This window comes from Primulina eburnea, chromosome 17, assembly GCF_022965805.1.
Source record: "Primulina eburnea isolate SZY01 chromosome 17, ASM2296580v1, whole genome shotgun sequence".
In the NCBI taxonomy this organism is placed as follows: Eukaryota; Viridiplantae; Streptophyta; class Magnoliopsida; order Lamiales; family Gesneriaceae; genus Primulina; species Primulina eburnea.
The window spans coordinates 9,959,948-9,982,615 of NC_133117.1; the positions used below are offsets into that span (position 1 = coordinate 9,959,948).

The following is a 22,668-nucleotide window of genomic DNA, read 5'->3' on the forward strand; positions in this document are numbered from 1 at the left end:
GTGTATATTAGCTTAGAAGATCAACAATTATAACTAACGATCAAATTAGATATCCACAATTATTTTGTATTTAAAAGTTAGATTTATTATTGTTTTACACATCAACATAAATTTTGTGCGAACAATCTCATATGCAAGTAACATATAAGGATTGAACCCTTGTTTTTTAACTGTATTTAGCCCATTGGCTTGGTTTTCTCCTTCTCCCTATATGAATGCAGAAAAGCGCCAAAGGAAGCAAAATGAGTCTCTATCTTCTGATATCCCTTTCGGCTTTCGTGAACCATGATTTTATAATTCATGCCAAGACTTGATTTCTTAGTTCCATGTGTTGGGACTTGGGCCATGCCGATGTTATATAAGTGTGAGTCTCATATGAGACCGTCTCACGGATCCTAATGACGGGTCAACCATATCCATATTCACAATAAAAAGTAATACTCTTAGCATAAAAAATAATATTTTTTCATGAATGACCCAAATAAGAGATCCATCTCACAGATACGACCCGTGAGACCGTCTCACATAAGTTTTTGCCGCTATATAATTGAGGGACCGACCCTTGGATCCGTCCCCATTTGGTAAGAAACAAAAGACTTGTTGAATATCTATTGAAATGTGTTTATTATTATTTGTTTTTGTTTTTTTTTTTTGGGGTTCAAAAATGCTGTGAATTATGATGGTACAAACACGATGACTATCTTTTCTTGTAAGGAACTATATATGAATCGTGGTCAACTTATATGTCTACTTTATAAGTTGTGAATCAAAAAATCGCGGTTTTTTAAAAATAATCCCAAAAATTGCCCATAGTTGTGGTCTTAGATTTATGTACTACCTATATTATATATTATATTATATTATTTATGGTTGGGTTGTTCCGTACAACCCGTGGCTTTTGTTGAAATATGATTGTCATATTAATGTTGAAGTATGTGGAGGGATTAAATGTGTCAAGTACATATACAAGTATATCCATAAAGGTCCTGATCGAGTCGCACTAGAGTTACGAAATAAACAAAATTGTGATGAAATCCAACAATATGTGGATGGAAGGTGGATTTGTGCGCCTGAAGCATTATGGCGAATTTTCTCATTTGAGTTCAGTAGGATGTATCCTTCAGTCATTAGGTTACAAATACATACACCAAACCAACATTTGATTTATAGAATTTCCACAATATTATACATGGATAAAATCTGAAAAAAAATGGAGTCGTCGACGAAGCTACAATAAAGTGGTTGGAAGAGTATATGTTGTGTCGCCATTTGAAGGTGAGAGGTTTTATCTTCGTATCCTTTTAAATCATGTCAGGGGACCGACATCTTTTGAAGATCTGATGACTGTGAATGGGTTAATATATTCAACATTTAAGGATTCTGCTCAAATGAGAGGACTTCTCCAACAGGATGATTATGTAAAACAATGTCTGGAAGAAGCACGCTCTGTTAGAATGCCATCTTCATTGAGAAGGTTATTTGTGTCCATACTGGTGTTCTGTCAACCAACAATAGTTCGAGAACTATGGGACGAATTCCACCCTAGCATGTGTGAAGATTATGGTAGAGAAATACCATCAAGTAACTTATTCATCAATAAGTTATTGCTTGAGATACGAAGGTTGTTGCATTAGTACAAAAAAAAACTTGATGATTTTGATTTGCCATCAATAAGTGTTGATTTTTTAGAAGAAACACCGCTACCAAAAATAATTGAGGATGAACTTTCTTATCAGATTTCTGATGATGATTTGCTATCTATTGAACGTTTGAATGCTCAACAAAGGATTGTGTTTGACACCATCATAGAAAGTATTATGCATAGCCAATCGAGGCTTTTCTTCATTGATGGTCCTGGAGGTAGTGGTAAGACTTTTCTATACCGTTCAATGTTGGCACATCTAAGAAAAATGGGTAAAATTATTATTGCGGTTGCAACATCTGGGATAGCTGCGACATTGTTGCAAGGTGGAAGAACCGCACATTCACGTTTTCAGATTCCACTTAGACCAACTGCATCATCACTTTGCAAAATAAAAAAACAGACAGAACTTGCAGAACTAATAAGGCGCGCATCAGCTATAGTATGGGACGAGGCTCCAATGGCAAATCGATACGCTTTTGAATCCGTCAGTAAGAGTTTCCAAGATATTATGGAAAATCAGATAGCATTTGGAGGGAAGACAATGGTTTTTGGTGGCGATTTTCGACAAGTGTTACCGGTTGTTAAACGAGGAACAAAGGCAGAACAAATTGCTGCAAGTATTTCAAGGTCAACATTCTGGCATCGCGTAAAGATAATACACCTTCAACAAAATATGAGATCTGCTCAAGATATTGAGTTATCACAATTTCTCTTGCGCATAGGTGATGGGTTGCAACAAACTGTGAATCATGATTTCATAAAATTACCAGATTCAATTATCATACCATGGGAAGGTGAACAATCAATTCAGATGTTGATTGATTCTGTTTTTCCTAATATGACAAATCATGTTAATGATGAAAACTATATGGTCAATAGAGCCATCATCACACCAAAAAATGTTGATGTCGACAATATTAATCAAATGCTCATTCTCAAGTTTCCTGGACAGGAAAAAGAGTATACATCTTGGGATAGTGTCGAAGACGACAATCACAACCTTTTTCAAGAAGAATTTTTGAATTCTCTTAGTCCAAGTGGTTTGCCACAACATAAAATCATATTGAAAGTAGGAAGTCCTATCATGCTCTTGAGAAATGTTGCGCCCGAACTTGGTCTATGCAATGGAACAAGATTAATATGTCGGGGTCTTCGTAGAAATTTCATAGATGCCGAGATCATAACAGGTCCTTATAAGTGCACCAGGTTCTTTCTACATAGAATGCCCTTGAAAAGTGAAGATACCTCTGGATTACCATTTGAGTTGACACGTCGAGAGTTTCCCATAAGGCTTAGTTTTGCATTGACAATAAACAAAGCCCAAGGTCAAACAATCCAAAATATTGGCATATTTTTGGGTAACCATGTGTTCAGCCATGGTCAGCTATATGTGGCACTTTCAAGAGGAGTCTCCCAACATTCTACAAAAATTTTGGTCAAAGACGGGAATTTACAGCATCGATCTGGTGTATTCACAAGAAACGTTGTTTTCAAAGACGTATTGCTACCAACCAGAGAATGATAAAGTGTAAGTAAATCAACTCTCTTTCTTTTAAATTTTAAAAAATACATTATGGACAAATACATACATTAATTGAAAAATACATGCTATATTTTTTGGCATTATAATTTGGGGATGCTAATATATATATTCCATTATCTGTGTTCAATCACAGTCAGCTATATGTGGCACCCTGTGTTCTGTACATGGTTTTATCTCTGCCAATGTTTCTTGACTTCTCATCCTCTATCTTATCATGTCTCCCGAATAACCATTTATTACACGGGCATTAAAATTTCTATATTTATTGATTCAAATTTGAACAGTACTTTGTTAGTGACTAATTGATAAACATATTATTTATTATTTTTTATTTTTGGTATAAGTTGAATATTTTTGCTGGTTTTGAATTTTGTTGGTGCTTTTTTCTCAAAAGCTCAAAGATACATGTTGCAAACAAAGTATTTGTACAACTGTCATACTCAATTCAATGAAAAATATCTACTCGCCCACATCTTCATCTGGTTCGTTTTTAATAATGAATAAGTTTATCTCTACGAAACATTATGTTGATTGTGTTGAGTGATCAAATTAGTTTGTTCGTTTTGATCTTGCAGGTGATAATGTTAATTAATACAATCTTCAAGGTCCTATTATTTAATCTTTCACTTATTCTCAATACACTCAATAAATCATTATATTAAGTCTTCTTACACATTGATTTATTATAATGTTTAAAAACAAATTTACATTTAGGTTTATAGAATTTAAACCGCCTTGGGCTTTTGTCTTGATTTACCTGCTTATCCTCCTATACTTGCAATGTCATTAGCCATTTTTATTGCTTCATGTAAACATCAGCTTTTCCGGCACTACATATGCATTTGTTTTATTTATAAATGGCATAACTCGTGCGTTAGTTTCTTTCATCTGTTGGTTTAACTCGTGCGGATTGTTTTTCTTACTTTAGGTTTCACATTAAAAGTTGTTATCGGGATGCTTCTTTGTGTGATCAAGGGACCCGGTCTATTCTCGGATTTCTGCAAGAAAGCAAAAGGTTTGATTTATTAATTCCAACATTAATTTTTCAACAATAAATTTTTTATATTGGAGGATGTGTATCTTTTTTGCAGCATTATTATTATTTGGTTTCTTTACGTTGATGGAATTGTAGCTTTGATAACTATAAATAGTTATTTACATGATCTATATAATTGTTGTTATGATTATGTACTCTAATTGATATTAAAGAAACATGATATCAAGTTCATGCTTCATATCAACATCAAATGGCAAGATGAATGCTGAATGATTTGGGGTTTGATGTGAGAAACTTGGTTTACATTTTCTTGGGGCAAGGGGAAAATAATGTGTTCTTTTAATGGGGGGAAGTGTAGTTAGTGGGATGCTAGGTTTAGTGCGTGTGGATTAGTATCCATTCTACATTTGATGTTCTATTTAAAAGTTGTGAACTGTAATCAATGATTATTTTATGGTCTTCCTGAACCGGTCAGTTTATTTGTTTATCATCGTAGATTATGTTACTGAAACATTGTCTATAGTATTTATGTTTGCTGACCGATTATTAGTCCTGTACCTTGATTGTTTTTTTCCCTGATTAAAGCTTACAGTGAAAAGGCATCAGCGCATTGTTTGGAGCTTAAGGTTTTGACTATTTGAGGTGGGATTCCAGTTTTTCATGGGTTGAACTCGAGAAACATGGATAGTTTCATATGCGACACCGAAGAATCTTATTTTTTTAAAATGCTCAGGAGCATATTTCACCAGAATCTGATTTTGAATTGGATTTTTGAATTACAAGATTTTGTGATTTCATATTTGTAAAGTCATTTACTTAAAATATTTTGGTTTTTCTGGCATATAAAAATAGTTTGTCAATTCCTATTTTAATTGCTTACATTTTGTGATTTCAACTCAATTTGTTTACAGAACGCTTTAATAGATTGTTCTATTTATTTTATATGTTTATGTTGTACTTGGGTATGATTCTATAAAAATGAATATTTTCTTATTAAGCCTAATATAGAGATGGTTTAACTTGTGCATAAAATACTTAAATATAAATAAATCTATTATTGTTCTTTTTAACAATTTGTTAGGTGAGATGATATTATGGTTCCAAAAAAATATTACTTTTTATGCTCAAAACCTACATCATTTAAGTTAACAAAATGAGTTTGACAAATTTATTTCAGCTTTGGAATCCATTAACTTTCAATATTCAAGTACAAAATGTTTTGGTGTCATAAATGTTTAGTCTATCATTCAATGTTTAATATATTAGCCTCATATATTCATGACACACGCAACGCGTGTGCCTCGGTGGCTATTATTATAAAGCAAGCTGATCTTATAATAATTAACTTTGCTTTAAAGTATCTTATCCATCTTAAAAAAATTAAAATTTATAAAAGTTTATTTATTTATATTTTATGTTTCCATAATGTGGCTTTCATGTAAGGTGTCGAGAATTGCTTCTTCTTGTTCACTTAAAAAAATGATAATTTTTAAGGTTGTCTTATCACCCGCCTCAAGTCAACTCCACACCCCGAAAGTTCCATAGCCACCGCAATCACACGGCCAAAGAAGCCGGATAGCACCATTTTTGCATTAAAAATTTGATGGATCTAAACTCAATTAAAAGCAGCAGGGTTTGATAATTAATAATTAAGGCAATTATCAGAATCTTCCTTACGACTCCAAGTGAAGTAAAACTTGAAACGTATTACATAGGCTGAACTCCGACGAAGATTGACGGAACTCAACATGACACGTGAAATACTGCAAAACGAAATGACAGAAAACATAAATCTCATAGCTCTCCCTCTACCTCATCCATTACTCAACTCGCGGCAATCGGAGCTCGAACACCGTAACCTGAGTCCTTTTTACAAACACAGAAACACAACAAAACAAGGAGCGGCATTAAAATCATTAACATGAAATCGCCGCGAATCCAAGGAGGGATTTCCATGTCAATCCCCTTTCAAGAAGCAAACACAGCACTCGAGAGCATGTTTCAGCGAGCAAAAGACGTGTGCAAAGATCCGTCTCTTCACTGCGCCACGGACTGGGACTGGAGTAACAGATGCCTGCCGTGATTGGAAAATGTCGGGCTTGGAATCGAAAGCCGCGTTGAACTTGGCCATTGTGAAGAGGAATTGCACGGTTTTGAGTTTGATGTGGGCACTCTTTTATAGGGGTCGGCTTGGCTCAAACGTGGGTTCCGCTGGGATTTGGGAACGAGGATGGTATTATCATGGAACATGCTAAAAAGTTTTGTCCGAACCAAACAACAAACCCAACCAAACCTATGGATTGTTTTTAGTATATCTTCGATCATTACATGGGCCCCATGTTTTGTTCCTACGAATTGTTGGGATCAGGGAAAGGGAACTATGGTTCAGTCTTTATAAAAGCAAAACAGAGACCGTCAGACAGATACATAACCAAATGGTTTGATTTGGTTTAGTTTGATTTCCAGTTTCCGCAAAATCGATGAGAATGTAACAAAAAATGGAATCAATCTAGTTTTGCTCACCTCTGCTACTAACTCAAACGTGGGCAACCAAATAACCGATCCCTCTAATTCACCATTCTTCGAGATTTATGCTTTAAATATTAGGCCATTTAAAAAATATATAGTATAACAGATGGTTTTATTTTTGGAAAACATTATTTTTTTTAAAGGAAAAATTGTAAAATTACTACGATTTGTTCTTTTTACTTGAATTTTAATCCATCATCATCGTTTATTTTATAGCTTGTCATTCTCACCAAAAGTTCCAACATAGTGTTGGAGACACCGGCAAAACCTAATGTCAAGTAATGAATTATTGGTGTCACATCAACGACATGTTAAAATTTTAACCAAGACTAAAAACCACAAGCTATTTTAATGGTTAAAATGGCAATGAGTGCAACTTGCCGCATCAAAGTCCAAATTTTCTTATCCTTTTGCGTGCCCCGTCGTGTAGTTTAAAGTAGGTTTAAAATTTTATTGTATGAAACCAAAGAACAAGACTTTCCTGGAAACAAGTCCATTCTTGCAAAAAACTCCACGTAATCAAAGTTCCAAAGTGATACATAATCCCCTGTCACAAATTCAAAAGTGTTGTCCCAAAAATAAATGTTCTGCTTCTCAAGTGGGGCAAAAGTAACCACAATAAATTATAGATATATTTATCTTTTTTCACAAATAACATATTTAGTTTTTTTTTTTTAGTTTTTTTTTTTTAGAAAAAGTAATTCATTGTTGATTAATTATCGAATATCATTGATTTTTTTAAAGATATTTATTGTGGTAGTTAATATGCTAGAAACGAATTTTTTTTAAATATAAATAAGAAGATGACGATTATGATACTTATGTCATAATCGTCAGCGAGAATGAGGCGCTATTGTATTTTAGTACCATAGTAATTCGCAAATTTTAAGTTAATTAAATTAACATTTTTTTTAATTTAGTTTATTTTTATCCCCCTATAATCACAAGGGATTATATATACATAACTTGTGATGCATTGATATATTGAATGCTACATGTGATTGAACATGGAATTTTGTGAGATTTGACTCAAAAAATTAATAAGATAATTAATTATCGTCACAATTTAATTAAAATCATGAAATCATCTTGTGGATTGAAATTGAAATTGAAATTAAAATTAAATGTCTAATACTATGCTTAGAAACTTACATTCCACCAAATTTGAATTTATTATATTTTCTTATATTTTATTTAAATAATCATTGTTTTATAAGAAATTGTGGGGCCTCTTGGTTCCTCCCCTAGTAGATATGAGGTGGGGAATTGAATAATTATTTGAAAAGGTCACATAGTAATAAATTTTAATAAATAAAAAAAAATATGGTCGATCCCCATATAAAGTTACATATATATTTATAAATTGGACACTTTTTCTGTCAAACAAACAACTACGTCTATCATGGTTCACTTTTTTAATTACTGATTCCAAAAATTGCCAATAGCAGTCGTTACAATTCAATCGAAAATTACGAACCATCATGAAAACTGAAACTAATAGTCTCATGCCATAACCACGATTTCATATATTATTAAATTAATAATTTATAAGTATATATATATATATATATATATATATATATAAAATATTATTAAGTTTTGAACACAAGCATAACTAACTTTTGTATCATGGTCTATTTTTTAAAAAACAAAAAAAAAAATATATTTTCCCAAACTACAAAAAATTCTATTTTTTTGTTTAATAAAAATGTTTTCAAACTCATTTTAGTAATAATTTTATTAGGATGTGGTAGGTAGATAAGATACCGATTTACTAAAATGAGTTTTAAAATATTTTTATTAAACAAAAAAAAGCAGAATTTTTTGTAGTTTGGGAAAAGATATATTTTTTTTTTACCGAAAAATAGAAAATGACATCAAAGTTGATTACTCTAAATATCTCAAACTTAATAATAAATATAGATTTTGAACTTTTAAATAAAAAATTATATTTTTCATAACATAAAAAAATACAACATTCCTTTCGGGAAAAAAAGCCTATGTCTTGGTAGCGGATTATTACACAGCTTTATCCATGTATTGTTTATTTAACATAATAAATTTTTTTAATATATATATGATATATGTACGCATCGGTGATGAACAAGGTAAATTTGGTGTAAATAAATTTATTTTGTGAATTCGAAATATTATATTAAGATTTTAAAAAAAATTATTCCACTACCAAACCAAGGCTTTTTTCCCAAATAGGAATGCGTTTGCGACCGTGGAATCCACATCTTAAGATGTTGACTATACGATCGATCTCCAATGAGGCTGATGTAATTCAATAATTGTAGCGTATTAGTTGCTCTCTATTTTTTTAGGGGATCTCGATAGTACGAATATTTCATCTAAAAAATACTTTCAGAAGTTGTCTTGTCACCCGTTTCGACTCAACTAATTTGAAAAACATCTCTCAAACTTGTATAATCAGCCATCAAACACCCATCACTACAGATCCTACAGTGGACAGCGGTGCGGGAGAAGTTGGGAAAATGTTATTTTGCATTAAAATTTGATTTATCTGATCTCCATAAAACAATAGAGTTTGATGGGTGTTTGTGTTTAATTTGATGATTTTGGGATAAAAAATAACTTTTTCTAAAAGGATATTCAAGGCTTAGTTTTAGGACTTATTTGAAAATTTTCTATAATCAGAAAACTTGATTGTACAAGGATAATTTTCTATAAGAATACAATTCTAGTTTGGTACACGGGATATGTGAGAGATTGCTAAATAATCATACTTATCCCACGTTTGGTACTTTTTTAAAAAACCCATAATATCATTAAAAAAAAATTATCACACCTAATATAAAAGACATTTTATCTTTCTAAAAAATTTATCACACCTAAAAATTATCACTCGATTAACCTTAAAAATTGATATTTGACTTGACTCACAAAATCAAGGGCTCAATTATCATATTATATAAAATATAAAATTAGATAAAAAAAAATAAATCATGCAAGCACTATCCGGCGCATGAACAGATAAGAAATATGAACTCAAGCAACAACTTTGAAATTTATGGTACCAAAATTTTTCTCATGAAGACCAGACACTCTTTCGGGTAAGGCCAAAATTTGTTCGGAGGAAGACCAAGAGCTCTTTCGAGAAAGGCCGAGATGTGCTCAGAGGAGGAGGATGAACTATTCTTATTATTCGGTTCCCCACGAGACTGTTCTTCATTATATTCCTCTGCGTGGTTCTTATCCTCACGATTCTCGTTTTCTAGGTTCTCTTGACGATGAAACATCTTTCCTTTTCCTTTTTGATTTACCTTCTTATCTCTTTTTCTTCAAGGTCCCACAAACAGTGTCAATTTATGATACCAAAACTTTTCCGCCGGTTCAGTCTAGAGAACAGGTCTTCAAATCTTCGTTGTTGAGTGTATCGGGTCAGTGATCTTGGTTCTCGAGTTCGGTATGGAGAGAGTTTTTTGATGTGACCTCTCAGATTCTTAAGTCAGTCTGGAGAGCAAACTTAAGAAAAGATATAATAGAGCTAAGTGAGCAAGAGAATGACTGTAAAATTGTAGCTAATACTTTGTAGTTATAGATGCACGAGGATTAGTTACCTTGTAGGAGTAGAATTCTAGTTGAGATTGGACACTACCTGAGGTAAGAGACATCATGCGGTAGGACCCAGTGACCACAACATTCAGGACTCTCGATGGTGGCTAGGACTATTCCCTTATCTCGATGAGATTTGATCGAATTCGTATTTTTCAGAGTTTCTCATTTATCAACGAAGATGTGTTCATGTTCCCTAACTGCGTTAGAGCTCGGACTTCTTGACCACGGGAGTGAGCTCGAACTTATAGTAAGCAATTTGGACCTTTAATGAACAAGGTTGAGGGGTCCAGTTCTTTTAGCAATTCATGAGCTCAGACTCCTGGGCTCGGACACCTTACAAAATGGTTGGGCACAGTAGTTGGGCCCTCGATCAATAATGAGGTCTGGACATTAAAGGGCTACGGAAAATTTCGAGATGTACTTGGGTCCGTCCAGATGTGTCAATTTTAGGGGGTATCAGAATGAATGGATACCATGGGGACTTGTTGAGCAAAGGAAGTTGTGCTTACTTAAAGAAATACCTGCAAAATCAGATGTGCATGAAGAGCTTACCATAGACTGTGTTGAGTCAATGATGTTTATCATACTGCCATTTTGGTTCGTTGAGCTAATGTCTGCAATGAGCATTTTTTTGGGCTAAATTATATCAAAGTCCAAGTAATTCAGCCCAAGAAGATGGATTAACCAACAAAGTTAAATAGCAGAAGCCAATTAATGATTCGACAGCTGGATCACTAGTTGGAGGGTTCGGTTGAACGATGTGGGAACTAGAATTGGGGGAGTTAAGAAACAACCTCGGAGATCATTCAAGAAAGGAAGAACTACCAGAGAAATAACACACTCCACAACCATACTTGCAAACACACTGCAAATTTTATCAATCTAGTTCCAGATTTTTTTCCCCCATATATTCAGTCTAGTTTCCAGTATATTTTCATTCAAGTTGTTTTATTTTATGTTTTCTACCTGTAAGTTATTGTAAATACAAAAATCATGCAGGGAGTTTCTTTCTTAAATTTCAATTTAATTTCCCTTGTATTACTTTTTTCCGGTGTATATTAGCTTAGAAGATCAACAATCATAACTAACGATCAAATTAGATATTCACAATTATTTTGTATTTAAAAATTAGATTTATTATTGTTTTACACATCAACATAAATTTTGTGCGAACAATCTCATATGCAAGTAACATATGAGGATTGAACCCTTGTTTTTTAACTGTATTTAGCCCATTGGCTTGGTTTTCTCCTTCTCCCTATATGAATGCAGAAAAGCGCCAAAGGAAGCAAAATGAGTCTCTATCTTCTGATATCCCTTTCGGCTTTCGTGAACCATGATTTTATAATTCATGCCAAGACTTGATTTCTTAGTTCCATGTGTTGGGACTTGGGCCATGCCGATGCTATATAAGTGTGAGTCTCATATGAGACCGTCTCACGGATCCTAATTTGTGAGACGGATCAACCATATCCATATTCGCAATAAAAAGTAATACTCTTAGCATAAAAAATAATATTTTTTCATGAATGACCCAAATAAGAGATCCATCTCACAGATACGACCCGTGAGACCGTCTCACATAAGTTTTTGCCGCTATATAATTGAGGGACCGACCCTTGGATCCGTCCCCATTTGGTAAGAAACAAAAGACTTGTTGAATATCTATTGAAATGTGTTTATTATTATTTGTTTTTGTTTTTTTTTTTGGGGTTCAAAAATGTTGTGAATTATGATGGTACAAACACGGTGACTATCTTTTCTTGTAAGGAACTATATATGAATCGTGGTCAACTTATATGTTTACTTTATGAGTTGTGAATCAAAAAATCGCGGTTTTAAAAATAATCCCAAAAATTTCCCATAGTTGTGGTCTTAGATTTATGTACTATCTATATTATATTATTATAAAGCAAGCTGATCTTATAATAATTAACTTTAGTTTAAAGTATCTTATCCATCTTTAAAAAATTAAAATTTATAAAAGTTTGTTTATTTATATTTATGTTTCCATAATGTGGCTTTCATGTAAGGTGTCGAGATTTGCTTCTTCTTTTTCACTTAAAAAAATGATAATTTTTAAGGTTGTCTTATCACCCGCCTCAAGTCAACTCCACACCCCGAAAGTTCCATAGCCACCACGATCCCACGGCCAAAGAAGCCGGATAGCACCATTTTTGCATTAAAAATTTGATGGATCTAGTCTCAATTAAAAACAACAGGGTTTGATAAATAATTGTTAATAATAAAACTTGGGCCTAACTCAACCCCAAAAGCTAGCTCAAGGAGAGGATTGTCCAAGTCCATATATACAACACCCAGATTATTTATTCGTGAGACAATTAACGATAATTAAGGCAATCAGAATCTTCCATAAGACTCCAAGTGGAAGTAAACTTGAAACGTATTACATAGGCTGAACTCCGACGAAGATTGACGGAACTCAACATGACACGTGAAATACTGCAAAACAAAATGACAGAAAGCATAAATCTCATAGCTCTCCTTCGACCTCATCCAGTACTCAACTCGCGGCAATCGGACCTTGAGCTCCGTAACCTGAATCCTTTTTACAAACACAGAAACACAACAAAACAAGGATCGGAGTGGCATTAAAATTAATAATATGAAATCGCAGCGAATCCAAGGAGGGATTTCCATGTCAATCCCCTTTCAAGAAGCAAACACAGCACTCGAGAGCATGTTTCAGCGACCAATAGACGTGTGCAAAGATCCGTCGCTTCACTGCGCCACGGACTGGGACTGGAGTAACAGATGCCCGCAGTGATTGGAAAATATCGGGCTTGGAATTGAAAGCCGCGTTGAACTTGGCCATTGTACAGGGGAATTGCACGGTTTTGAGTTTGATCTGGGCTCTCTTTTATAGGGGTCGGCTTGGCTTATTCAGAAAAATATGGGTCCCGCTGGAATTTGGGAGGGAGAATTGGAGGACAGTCCCCAATCAAACCCATTTTAGTCTCAACTCCCTGGAGAGAGAAAATGCTTATCCTAATACCCTTATTACCCTTATTCCCTATTTTATTTAAAATGATCCTCGCGCTTCGAAAATGGTATCAGAGCCTTAGGTTGATTTATTTCAAACACAAATTTTATTATTACTAGCAACTAAATGTATGAGAAGGAGAATTTCGAAAATTATGAGTCCGAACTTTAGTTCGAGAAAAATAATTCACAAGAACTATTCCAATATTTTGGAATATACACAAGTTTATCTAACTATTGTTAGATATCAGAAACGGGAGAACAGAGGAAACTCATCTCCTGATGAAAGACAGCAGTGTTTGCAAAACCTTGCATACACAAAGGGTAGACTCTTACGGGCCGAAAAAACCAGATCTTCATCGATCTGTTAAATATGCCAGGAACTACCATCCAGTTCGAAATTGAACTTATTTCGCTAGAAATAATTCAATTAGAGCAAGAATTACAGCGAAGTACATGCTTCACTGAACTCAGCACAAAAGGTATGCGTTTACAAGGTCTAAAAAACCGGAAAAACATACTTCAAAATCTACTCAGAAGAAATTCTTCAGAGAACAATGGATCTGTATAAACAGAAGATTTACGAAGGGAAGCTATTGCACCCTCAGGTAAAATCTCAGGTAAACTTATGATTCAAAATAATAAGTTTCTGGAAATAGTTCCAGACTCCTCTAAGCTCTCTTTAGATCTTAGAGAAATTCAAAAGACAGTCCAAAATTATGGCAATATGCTATATTTTGTACCGCAACGAGTTGAGAAAATCCTTGAAACCCAAGAAGAAATTCTGGGATTAATAAAGGATATTCAAACAAGAATTCAGAAATTAGAACAACAACCGAGTTCTAGTAGAAGAACTTCAGGAGGTTGGTTACCACCATCTTTTGGTACTGAACCTTTGTTACATCAACAAGGGAAGGCCAGAGTGATGTCAAAACCTTTGACTGAAGAAGAAAAGATGATCAATCTAATTAAGTCTGTCTCAGAAAAGAAATTCATCTGATGACAACTTTAGAAAGGATTGGTTTGGAGGATCTACAAGAGCTTGCGGAATCTTTCGCAAATCTCAAGGTAGTAGATCTAAAGATGAACACAGCAGTAGGTGAAACACCACCTGCAATAACCTGGTCATCTTCTCAGGAACCACCAAGGGAAAGTATGGGATCTCATAATGTAAATATGAGAGAATCTCAAACTGATTTCCATACTGGTGGAGGATCACACCCAGCGGGAACAAGGGCAAGGAGAATTCAAATTCCTTTGCACCAAACACCCTATGGGAAAACTGTTTTAGATCCTATACATCCTTACGGGGTTATGCTTAACCTTGATGTATTGGACTTCAAAAACAGAGAAGATCTCATAGACGATTGGACATCTGCTATGAGGATTGCAGCAGGAACACTTGATCTCAACAAAGAAGGATTCATTAAACTTTTGGAAATGAGTCTCATGGGATCAGTGAAAATTGCTTGGGACATGACTTCATCAGACATGAAAGAGTCAGTCCTAGTTGGGAATCTCTTAGTGAGATCGCTGGAAAGATGGCTACCTTATTCAAAGCACACTTTATAGGGGTAGACTATTTCAATAGTCAAGACACAGAGAAGAAGAAAAAATATACTCAAGCTCTGTATAGTCTTGAATTACATGATATATGTTTGGTAGATGAATACATTATGTTATTCACCAAATATAGATGGAATTCAGGAGTCGAAGAAGATATAGCTATGCAGCTTTTCTTCGCAAAAATGCCAAGTCCTTGGAGAGAAATGCTCATAAGGGAATACGTACCTGGTAATCCAGATACATTGGCAAGAAGAGCCTCTTTCCTCAAAGGAAAATTGGCAGAATGGTGTCACATGGCAGCATTACAAAAGAATTACAAACGCTTAAGGGGTATCAACAAAAGAACTTCTTTGTGTTGTAAAGAAAATGATCTTCCAACAATTATTGGAAGTAAACCACAAAAGCATAAAAGGAGAGGTTTTAGAACTCATCCTTATGCTAGAAGTGGCAAGAGTTCTTGGAAACCAAGAACAATATGGTCAGGACAGAAAGCCAGATCTTATAAATCTGGACAAAGAAGTGGACCATCAAGAAGTAGGATATCATCCCAAGCATCGAGTTCATCTCGAAGCACAGGAAGAACACCTACAAAGAAAACTTTCAGAAGAGCTCATACTAGAGCCAATGAAAGTTTCAAGGATTGTAATTGCTGGACATGTGGAGCAAGAGGTCATATCTCGACCAATTGTCCAGAAAACGAGAAAAGAGGTATTAAACGCTTTGATCCTACTCCAGATATTGAAGAAGCAGTTTATTACCAAGATCTTATTCAAATATACCGATTTGAGGATATCGCCTCAGATGAAAGTATATATGAAGAAGAAGAAGTCTTAAGTCAAGAAGAATCTGATGGAACAGAATCGGAATCTGACTGAAGACGAGGTGTTTCGACACGAAACAAATGAAGATCTGTCTGGATTTTTCAGCCAGACAACTATATCTCATAACATGGTTCAAAGAATCATGAGAGAAAATCCAAGTCTACAGAGATATCAAGGTTTCTCTGCAGGGCAGGTAGAAAAGTTCTTAGGAAGTCTTGGCCTAAGAAATAGAAAGCATCATCTAATCTATAAAGTTTCTCGAAGGGAAATGGCAATCCCGATGGAACTTACAGGAAATAGAATGGAGATGCAGTTAATTCCTTCCGAAGAAATCAAGGAGGAATTACAAAAACTCAAGATAGAAGTAGCAAGGACCATGTCCTGGATTCATATCGGGGCAATCCAAATTATGATAAAGGCTACTTTCAAAGAAGGGATAGATTCACCAATCGATATTGCTATATGCGATAAAAGAATGGGGAATCTACAAGATTCAGTACTGGGAACCATCTCAGGAAACCTCTGTGCAGGAAAAATTGTAGGAGTAATCTATCCAAGGATAGCCTACAATCTGGCAGATCGAGATTTCAGCCGAGCCTTGACCTTGCATCAGAACTTCAAGGAAAAAAGGCTGATGAAAGAAGGTAATAGGCCATACTCTATTACCTATCAAATTTCATATGCTCTATCTAATACACATCATTCTGAACTGTTTATTAGAAATGAGTTTATTGAAATCCCTGAGATATTTGGAAAAGTTGCTCAGGCAATTTATCCAAAAAGAGTCGAGTTTCCTTTAATACAGGAAACAGATATCCAGATCCAAGACAAACCGATTCTACAAAGGAATCAGAGTCTTAGATTGGAATCAAGAAGATTATCTTTTCAAGGGGATAGAATCACAAGCTATAGATGGGATAAAAAGCCTATCATAGAAACCCAACAGGAATTGAAAAGTTTTTCTACAATAGGAAAGCTTAGATGCCCAGAAGGGTGGAAGGAGGTAGAAATAGTATTTGACATTACAAAGCAAAGGAATCAATTTCCTTGTAATTCAATATACTATTTGGAACAGCGACCAAGGTCTGATTAATATCGGAGAATTGGAGGTTCACATTCAAGGAATTCCAGGGAAAGAATCAGATCGACTGATTCTTGGATTAGAGTTTCTCGAGGAACACAAACCTTGGAAACGTCTAGAGTTTGGAATGGAGTTTATGGCAGAGGATAAAATGTGGAAAATCCAATGACCACAAGTCCATTCTCCATATACATTCCAATAGGAATGTTATATGAACAATATAAGGCAGAATACTTTGCTGCTTATATTGATTCAGGTGCTGGAATCTGTACAGCAAAACGAGGAATTTTTCCAAATAATTTGGAAGAAGAATTACCCAAGATTGCTGGAAGAGATTTTTCCAGAAGAATCTTAATCTTATGTAAAGGGATTAAGATGACTGAAATCATGATTGGCGGTGCTGGACAAACACCTTGGTATAAGGTGAAGACACCACCAATTTATTTTCATGATACAGGAGCTGACATATTGTTAGGAAATAATTTCCTACAAATGTTCAAGTCCTATACACAAGAAAATGAGACTAGAAGATTAGTGTTCACAACACCATGTGCTCACAAAATCATAGTCCAGAGACTTCGGGAGGCATTTTACAGAAAATTGCCGATCCACTTTCGCAGCAAGCGTGGTGATTCAGGACAACTTCTGAACCCAAAAATGAAGGATTCTAGACGGTTTGGAGAAACAATGCTCCAGTTGAGAGCAGATAAAAAACTCCAACCAGATGATATAGAATGCCTTAAGATAACTCTACAAACAAATGAAGTAGAGTTTGAATCAAAGGTATCATTGGAAGATGTCAAGAAGAGGATCAAAGAGAATTACAATGAAGATCCCTTGGCATGGTGGGGCAGAAATCAACTCAGGGCTTGCCTTAAGATCAAGGAAGGCAAAGAGTATGAATTTGTCTGTTGTAAACCCATCCCAATGAACATCATTGATCAAAGGGATATGCAGATTATAATCAAGGAACATTTGGACCTTGGTTTGATTAAGGCAGGTATGTCACCATATAGCAGTCCAGGTTTCCTGGTAAGAAATCATGGTGAAATAAAACGAGGAAAACCCAGATTGGTTATTAATTATCAAGAAATTAATAAAATTCCGGAGTTTGATGGGTATTTTATACCAAGTAGAGAACATCTAATCAGTTGCATACGCAATGCAAAGATATTCTCTAAATTTGATTGTAAGTCCGGATTTTATCAGATTCGGATGGAGGAAGGAAGCAAGAAATTCACAGCTTTCTCCACACCTCAAGGACATTATATCTGGGAGGTATTACCAATGGGATTGGCTAATTCACCACAGATATTTCAAAGAAAGATGGATAATCTTTTCAAAGATTATTTTAAGTTTATGTTTGTTTACATCGACGATGTTTTAATAGCATCTAAAGATATGAATGAACATGTTAAACATTTGGAGATTTTCTCTAATGTTTGCAAGAAAGAAGGACTGGTTTTATCTGAAAAGAAAGCAGTCATTGCTACAAGGAAGATTGAATTCCTCGGAATAGAAATCGATGAGTCAGGAATAATTCTGCAAGACCACATAGTTGAAAAAGTGCAGAATTTTCCAAGAAGTCTCAAAGACAAGAAGCAACTTCAAAGTTTCTTAGGAGTTGTTAATTTTGCTGGGATGTTTATCAAAAACCTAGCAAAACACAGGAAAGTGTTCAGTCCATTGTTGAAAAAAGATGCTAGATTTATATGGACAGACGAACACACAAAAGGACTTATCCATTTAAAGAAGGTTTGTAAAAATCTTCCAAAAATGGCTATTCCTCAAGATGAGGATGATCTGGTATTATATACCGATGCCAGTGATCATTGGTGGGCAGCAGTTCTCACTAAGCTCACCCCAGATGGAGAACAACCATGCAGATACTGTAGTGGGTTATTCTCAGATGCAGAAGCCATAAGATGGCATATCAACGAAAAGGAATTTTATGCAGTAAAGAGGGCTTTTGAAAAATGGCCATTATTTCTACTTGCAAAGAAATTTACTTTGAAAGTTGATAACACACAAGTTAAAGCTTTTTTAAGGAATAGAATTGAGTCTAAACCTGAGAAGGCTAGATTATTACGCTGGCAAGCACTATGTCAGAATTATATTTTTGATATTGTGATAATTAAATCTCATGAAAATATTCTTGCAGATTTTTTAACAAGAGATGGACAGCATTGACATAGATGCTATTATCAAGATGCAGAGGCATTTGAGGGAACACCTTGAAATGCTTCAAAACGAGTTCAACAAGCTAGTCGTAAACGCAGAAGTTGCGGAAAGACTACAACAAGCCGATAAGAGAGTTGTCTCTGATCGCATTACAGGATGCTTACAGGCATACACTCAGTTATGGTCTATAACACAACGGCCTATCCTCCAGGGCATTGAGAAGCCATTGGTTTCCCAAATGGAGAGTTTTCGAGTACAGGACTCTATACCTGTAGCGGGGGATTCAAATACCCCTTGCACAAGTGTTAAGTCGGGATCATCGCCAGATGAGTCGGCCAAAACAAAAATTGAGACTCCTGATCCTTATCTTGAGTCTTCAAGTCAACCCTTCACCTCGGGGATTGAAGAGGGAGAGATTAACCTTAGGCCTCGTATTGACAAAGGCAAAACTAAGGTTGATACTAATGAAAGTGTAATTTCTCCATTTCAAGTTTATCAGCAGAATTGGGAGAAATTAAAAACACGTATTGGCATTAACCCAGCTACCAATAGGGTTGATGTATCAGGAAAATATCCAAGGGTATGGATGAAACAAAATTCATATCCCAAGGAGTTCAAGACATGGTATGAATTCGGGGCTCTTGCCTCAGTTTATACTACATCACCCAGCTTTCCGGAGATTTCATGTTTACCAAAATGGATCCAGGAAGTTGTTCATGAAACTTGGGTAAATAATGATTATTTGTCCAGAGGAGATATTCTGGAATTGTATTTTTTCAGTGCAGCACCAGAACCAGCAGGAAAAGGCACACATGAAGCCTTTCATTTTATCAAGCTAAGGAGGCCAGATTCAAATGTCCAGAAATTTATCAAGGACCCTCCGACAGAAGAAACACCCCTGGTGTCTTCAATTTCTGAAGATGACATTTCTACCAGAAGAGCTTGGAGTTTATGGGTCTGTCTTACTGAGATGGACAAAGTCAAGTTTCCGTTCAAATTTTACAATCATTCAGTGAACGGATCATTCCTGTTGAATACAATGACAGGAAAAACAACAAGTTTCGCAGAAGATCTATTTGAAAAGAAAAGAAATCTCTTGTGGAACAGCAAGCTACCGGCAAGCAAAGAGACTCGCCGAAAGTTCTGTAATATGGCACACATAGGAAGATGGTCGGAGAACATCTGCCCTGAATGCCAAATTCAGAAAGAACCAGAGTTCGGTAAAGGTTTCAAACCGAGATCTGATCGGAAACATTTTACCGAAGCAAGGACAAGTGGGGAAGGACCACATTCACATTTTCCTCGAGGAAACAAAAAGCCTAAGATTCCTCGACAAAATTAAAAGGGACATGTGACCCTCCATTACAAAAGCAGGACCACTACCATATGAGTGGTAGAAACAAGACAACCACTAATTAGTGGTAAAGGACAAATGGACCACCAATAATAGATGGTGGATGACACATTGGATACCACAAAAGGAATCCAATGAATAAAAAGTAAAATAACTGGTCCCGAAAATTCATCGATAAATAAGGACAGAATGGAAACCAGTTAACACACCAGAATCAAAACTTAAAAATGTATAGGGTATATTTGAAAGTTTTGAAGAGAAGATTAACATACAAGAGAAAAGAGGCAGAAGCTCTTAAATGGTTAGTAAATCATTTCCGAGAATATAAAGGAGATGAAATTACTGCTGATATATTGGAAACTCATCGTCAATGGTATCTGAAAGAGATAAAAGAAGATGAGAAATTGATGTCAAGATTGATAATCTAGACAGGGACCCCTCAACCACCAAATGGTCCCCAATGCAAGCTGTAAAGGCTTATGAAGATTTGAAATCCGAAGTTCAAATCCGAAGGAGCCTTCTATAAATAAGGCAGGAAGAAGGAAGTGGAGATCATCGAACATTTTCCTCATTTCTTTCATATAAGGTTGTAATATTTTCTTTCAAGTTGATGTGTGTAGGGAGTTCAGCTACTGTGAGTAGCTAAACAAGTTTCTCCTCCTCTACAGGAGGTTACTATGTAATAAATAAATGTTTGCGTTTGAATAAAAGAGATCTTTGCTCTCAGCCCCTCTCATGTATTATTTTCAAAATTTTATATTTTATTATACACTCTAAGGTAGGAAACGAATTAGAGTTGTGCCGAGTATTGCTGAAGGAATCTGCGTCAGTAACCATCGGTTGCGATCGCGTGGTTGGGCTGTGAGGAGCAGTCTGTAAAATACGGTAGATATAACCCGGTGGTACTTCGGTCAAAGAGGTAAAATATTTAATTTTATTTTACGGAAGCATGATGGGCCATTATTTAAAAAGAAAATCAAATTATTTAAATATAAAGATTGAGGGGTAATATAGGTAATTAATAGATAGGAGGGAGTTGAATGAAAGTTTTTGGTCAAATGGGTACTGAACCCCAACTCCCCCGATTTGGGAACGACCAACGAAGTCGGTATTATCATGGAAGATGCTAAAAAGTTTTGTCGGAAAAAAACAATAAACCGAACCAAACCTCTGGTTTAGATTGATGGTTTGTTTTTTAGTCTAACCAAACCTCTGGTTTGGATTGTTGGATTGTTCTTAGTATATATTCGATCATTACGTGGGCCCCATGTTTTGTAGTAACGAATTGTTGGGATCTGGGAAAGGGTACTATGGTTCAGTCTTTATAAGCAAATTGTTTGATTTTGTTTAGTTTGATTTCCAGCTTCCGAAAAATCGACGAGAAAGTAACAAAAAAATGGAATCAATCTAGTTTTGCTCACCTCTGCTACTAACTCAAACGTGGGCTACCAAATAACCGATCCCTCCTCTAATTCACCATTCTTCGATATTTATGCTTTAAACATTAATAGGAAAATTTGGATTTTGACTTGAAATTGTAACATGTCTTTGATGTGACACTAATTATTTATTTTAGAAAAACATTATTTTTGTAATAAATAATTAGTGTCACATCAAAAACATGTTACAATTTCAAGTCAAAATCCAAATTTTCCTATCCTTTTCGTGCCCCGTCATGTAGTTTAAAGTAGGTTTAAAATTTTATTGTATGAAACCAAAGAACAAGACTTCCCTGGAAACAAGCCCATCCTTCCAAAAAAAAAAAAAAAAAAACTCCACATAATTAAAGTTCCAAAGTGATATATAATCCCCTATCACAAATTCAAAAGTGTTGTCAGTGGAGAAATAAATGTTCTGCTTCTCAAGTAAGGCAAAAGTAATCCCCATAAATTATAGATATATTTATTTTTTTTTTACAAATAACATTTACTCTTTTATTTTTATTGAAAAAGTAATTCATTGTTGATTAATTATCGAATATCACTGATTTTTTTAAAGATATTTATTATATAAGAAATTTTATGTTGGGATAATCTTGATAATCAATTAAATGTGGACTGTGATTAAGATTTTTTTAAATATATAAATAAGAAGATGACGATTATGATATGTCATTTCACTCACAACCGAGAATGAGACACTATCGTATTTTAGTACTATAGTAATTCGCAAATTTAAAGTTAATTAAATTATCATTTTTTTAAAAAATTTAGTAATATATAGTGAGAATTGGCTGAGATGACCTATAATCACAGGCAGGGACGGATCCAGGAATAAGAGTTGGGGGGAAGGCTTGAACTCAATATAATAAGTTGTGTATTATTAAAAAAATTACATTATATCGTTCAACGAAATTGTGTCTTACG

General features: G+C 34.8%; 1 protein-coding gene across 1 annotated transcript; it reads left to right on the forward strand.

Moving 5' to 3' along the window:
- The first annotated feature begins 1,644 nt into the window (after positions 1 to 1,644).
- LOC140818788 (uncharacterized) lies at positions 1,645 to 5,084 on the forward strand. Its single transcript, XM_073178836.1, has 3 exons — positions 1,645 to 3,173; positions 4,117 to 4,203; positions 4,771 to 5,084. The coding sequence occupies exon 1, from the start codon at positions 1,818 to 1,820 to the stop codon at positions 3,165 to 3,167; it is 1,350 nt and encodes a 449-aa protein (XP_073034937.1). The 5' UTR covers positions 1,645 to 1,817; the 3' UTR covers positions 3,168 to 3,173; positions 4,117 to 4,203; positions 4,771 to 5,084.
- Positions 5,085 to 22,668: the final 17,584 nt, after the last annotated feature.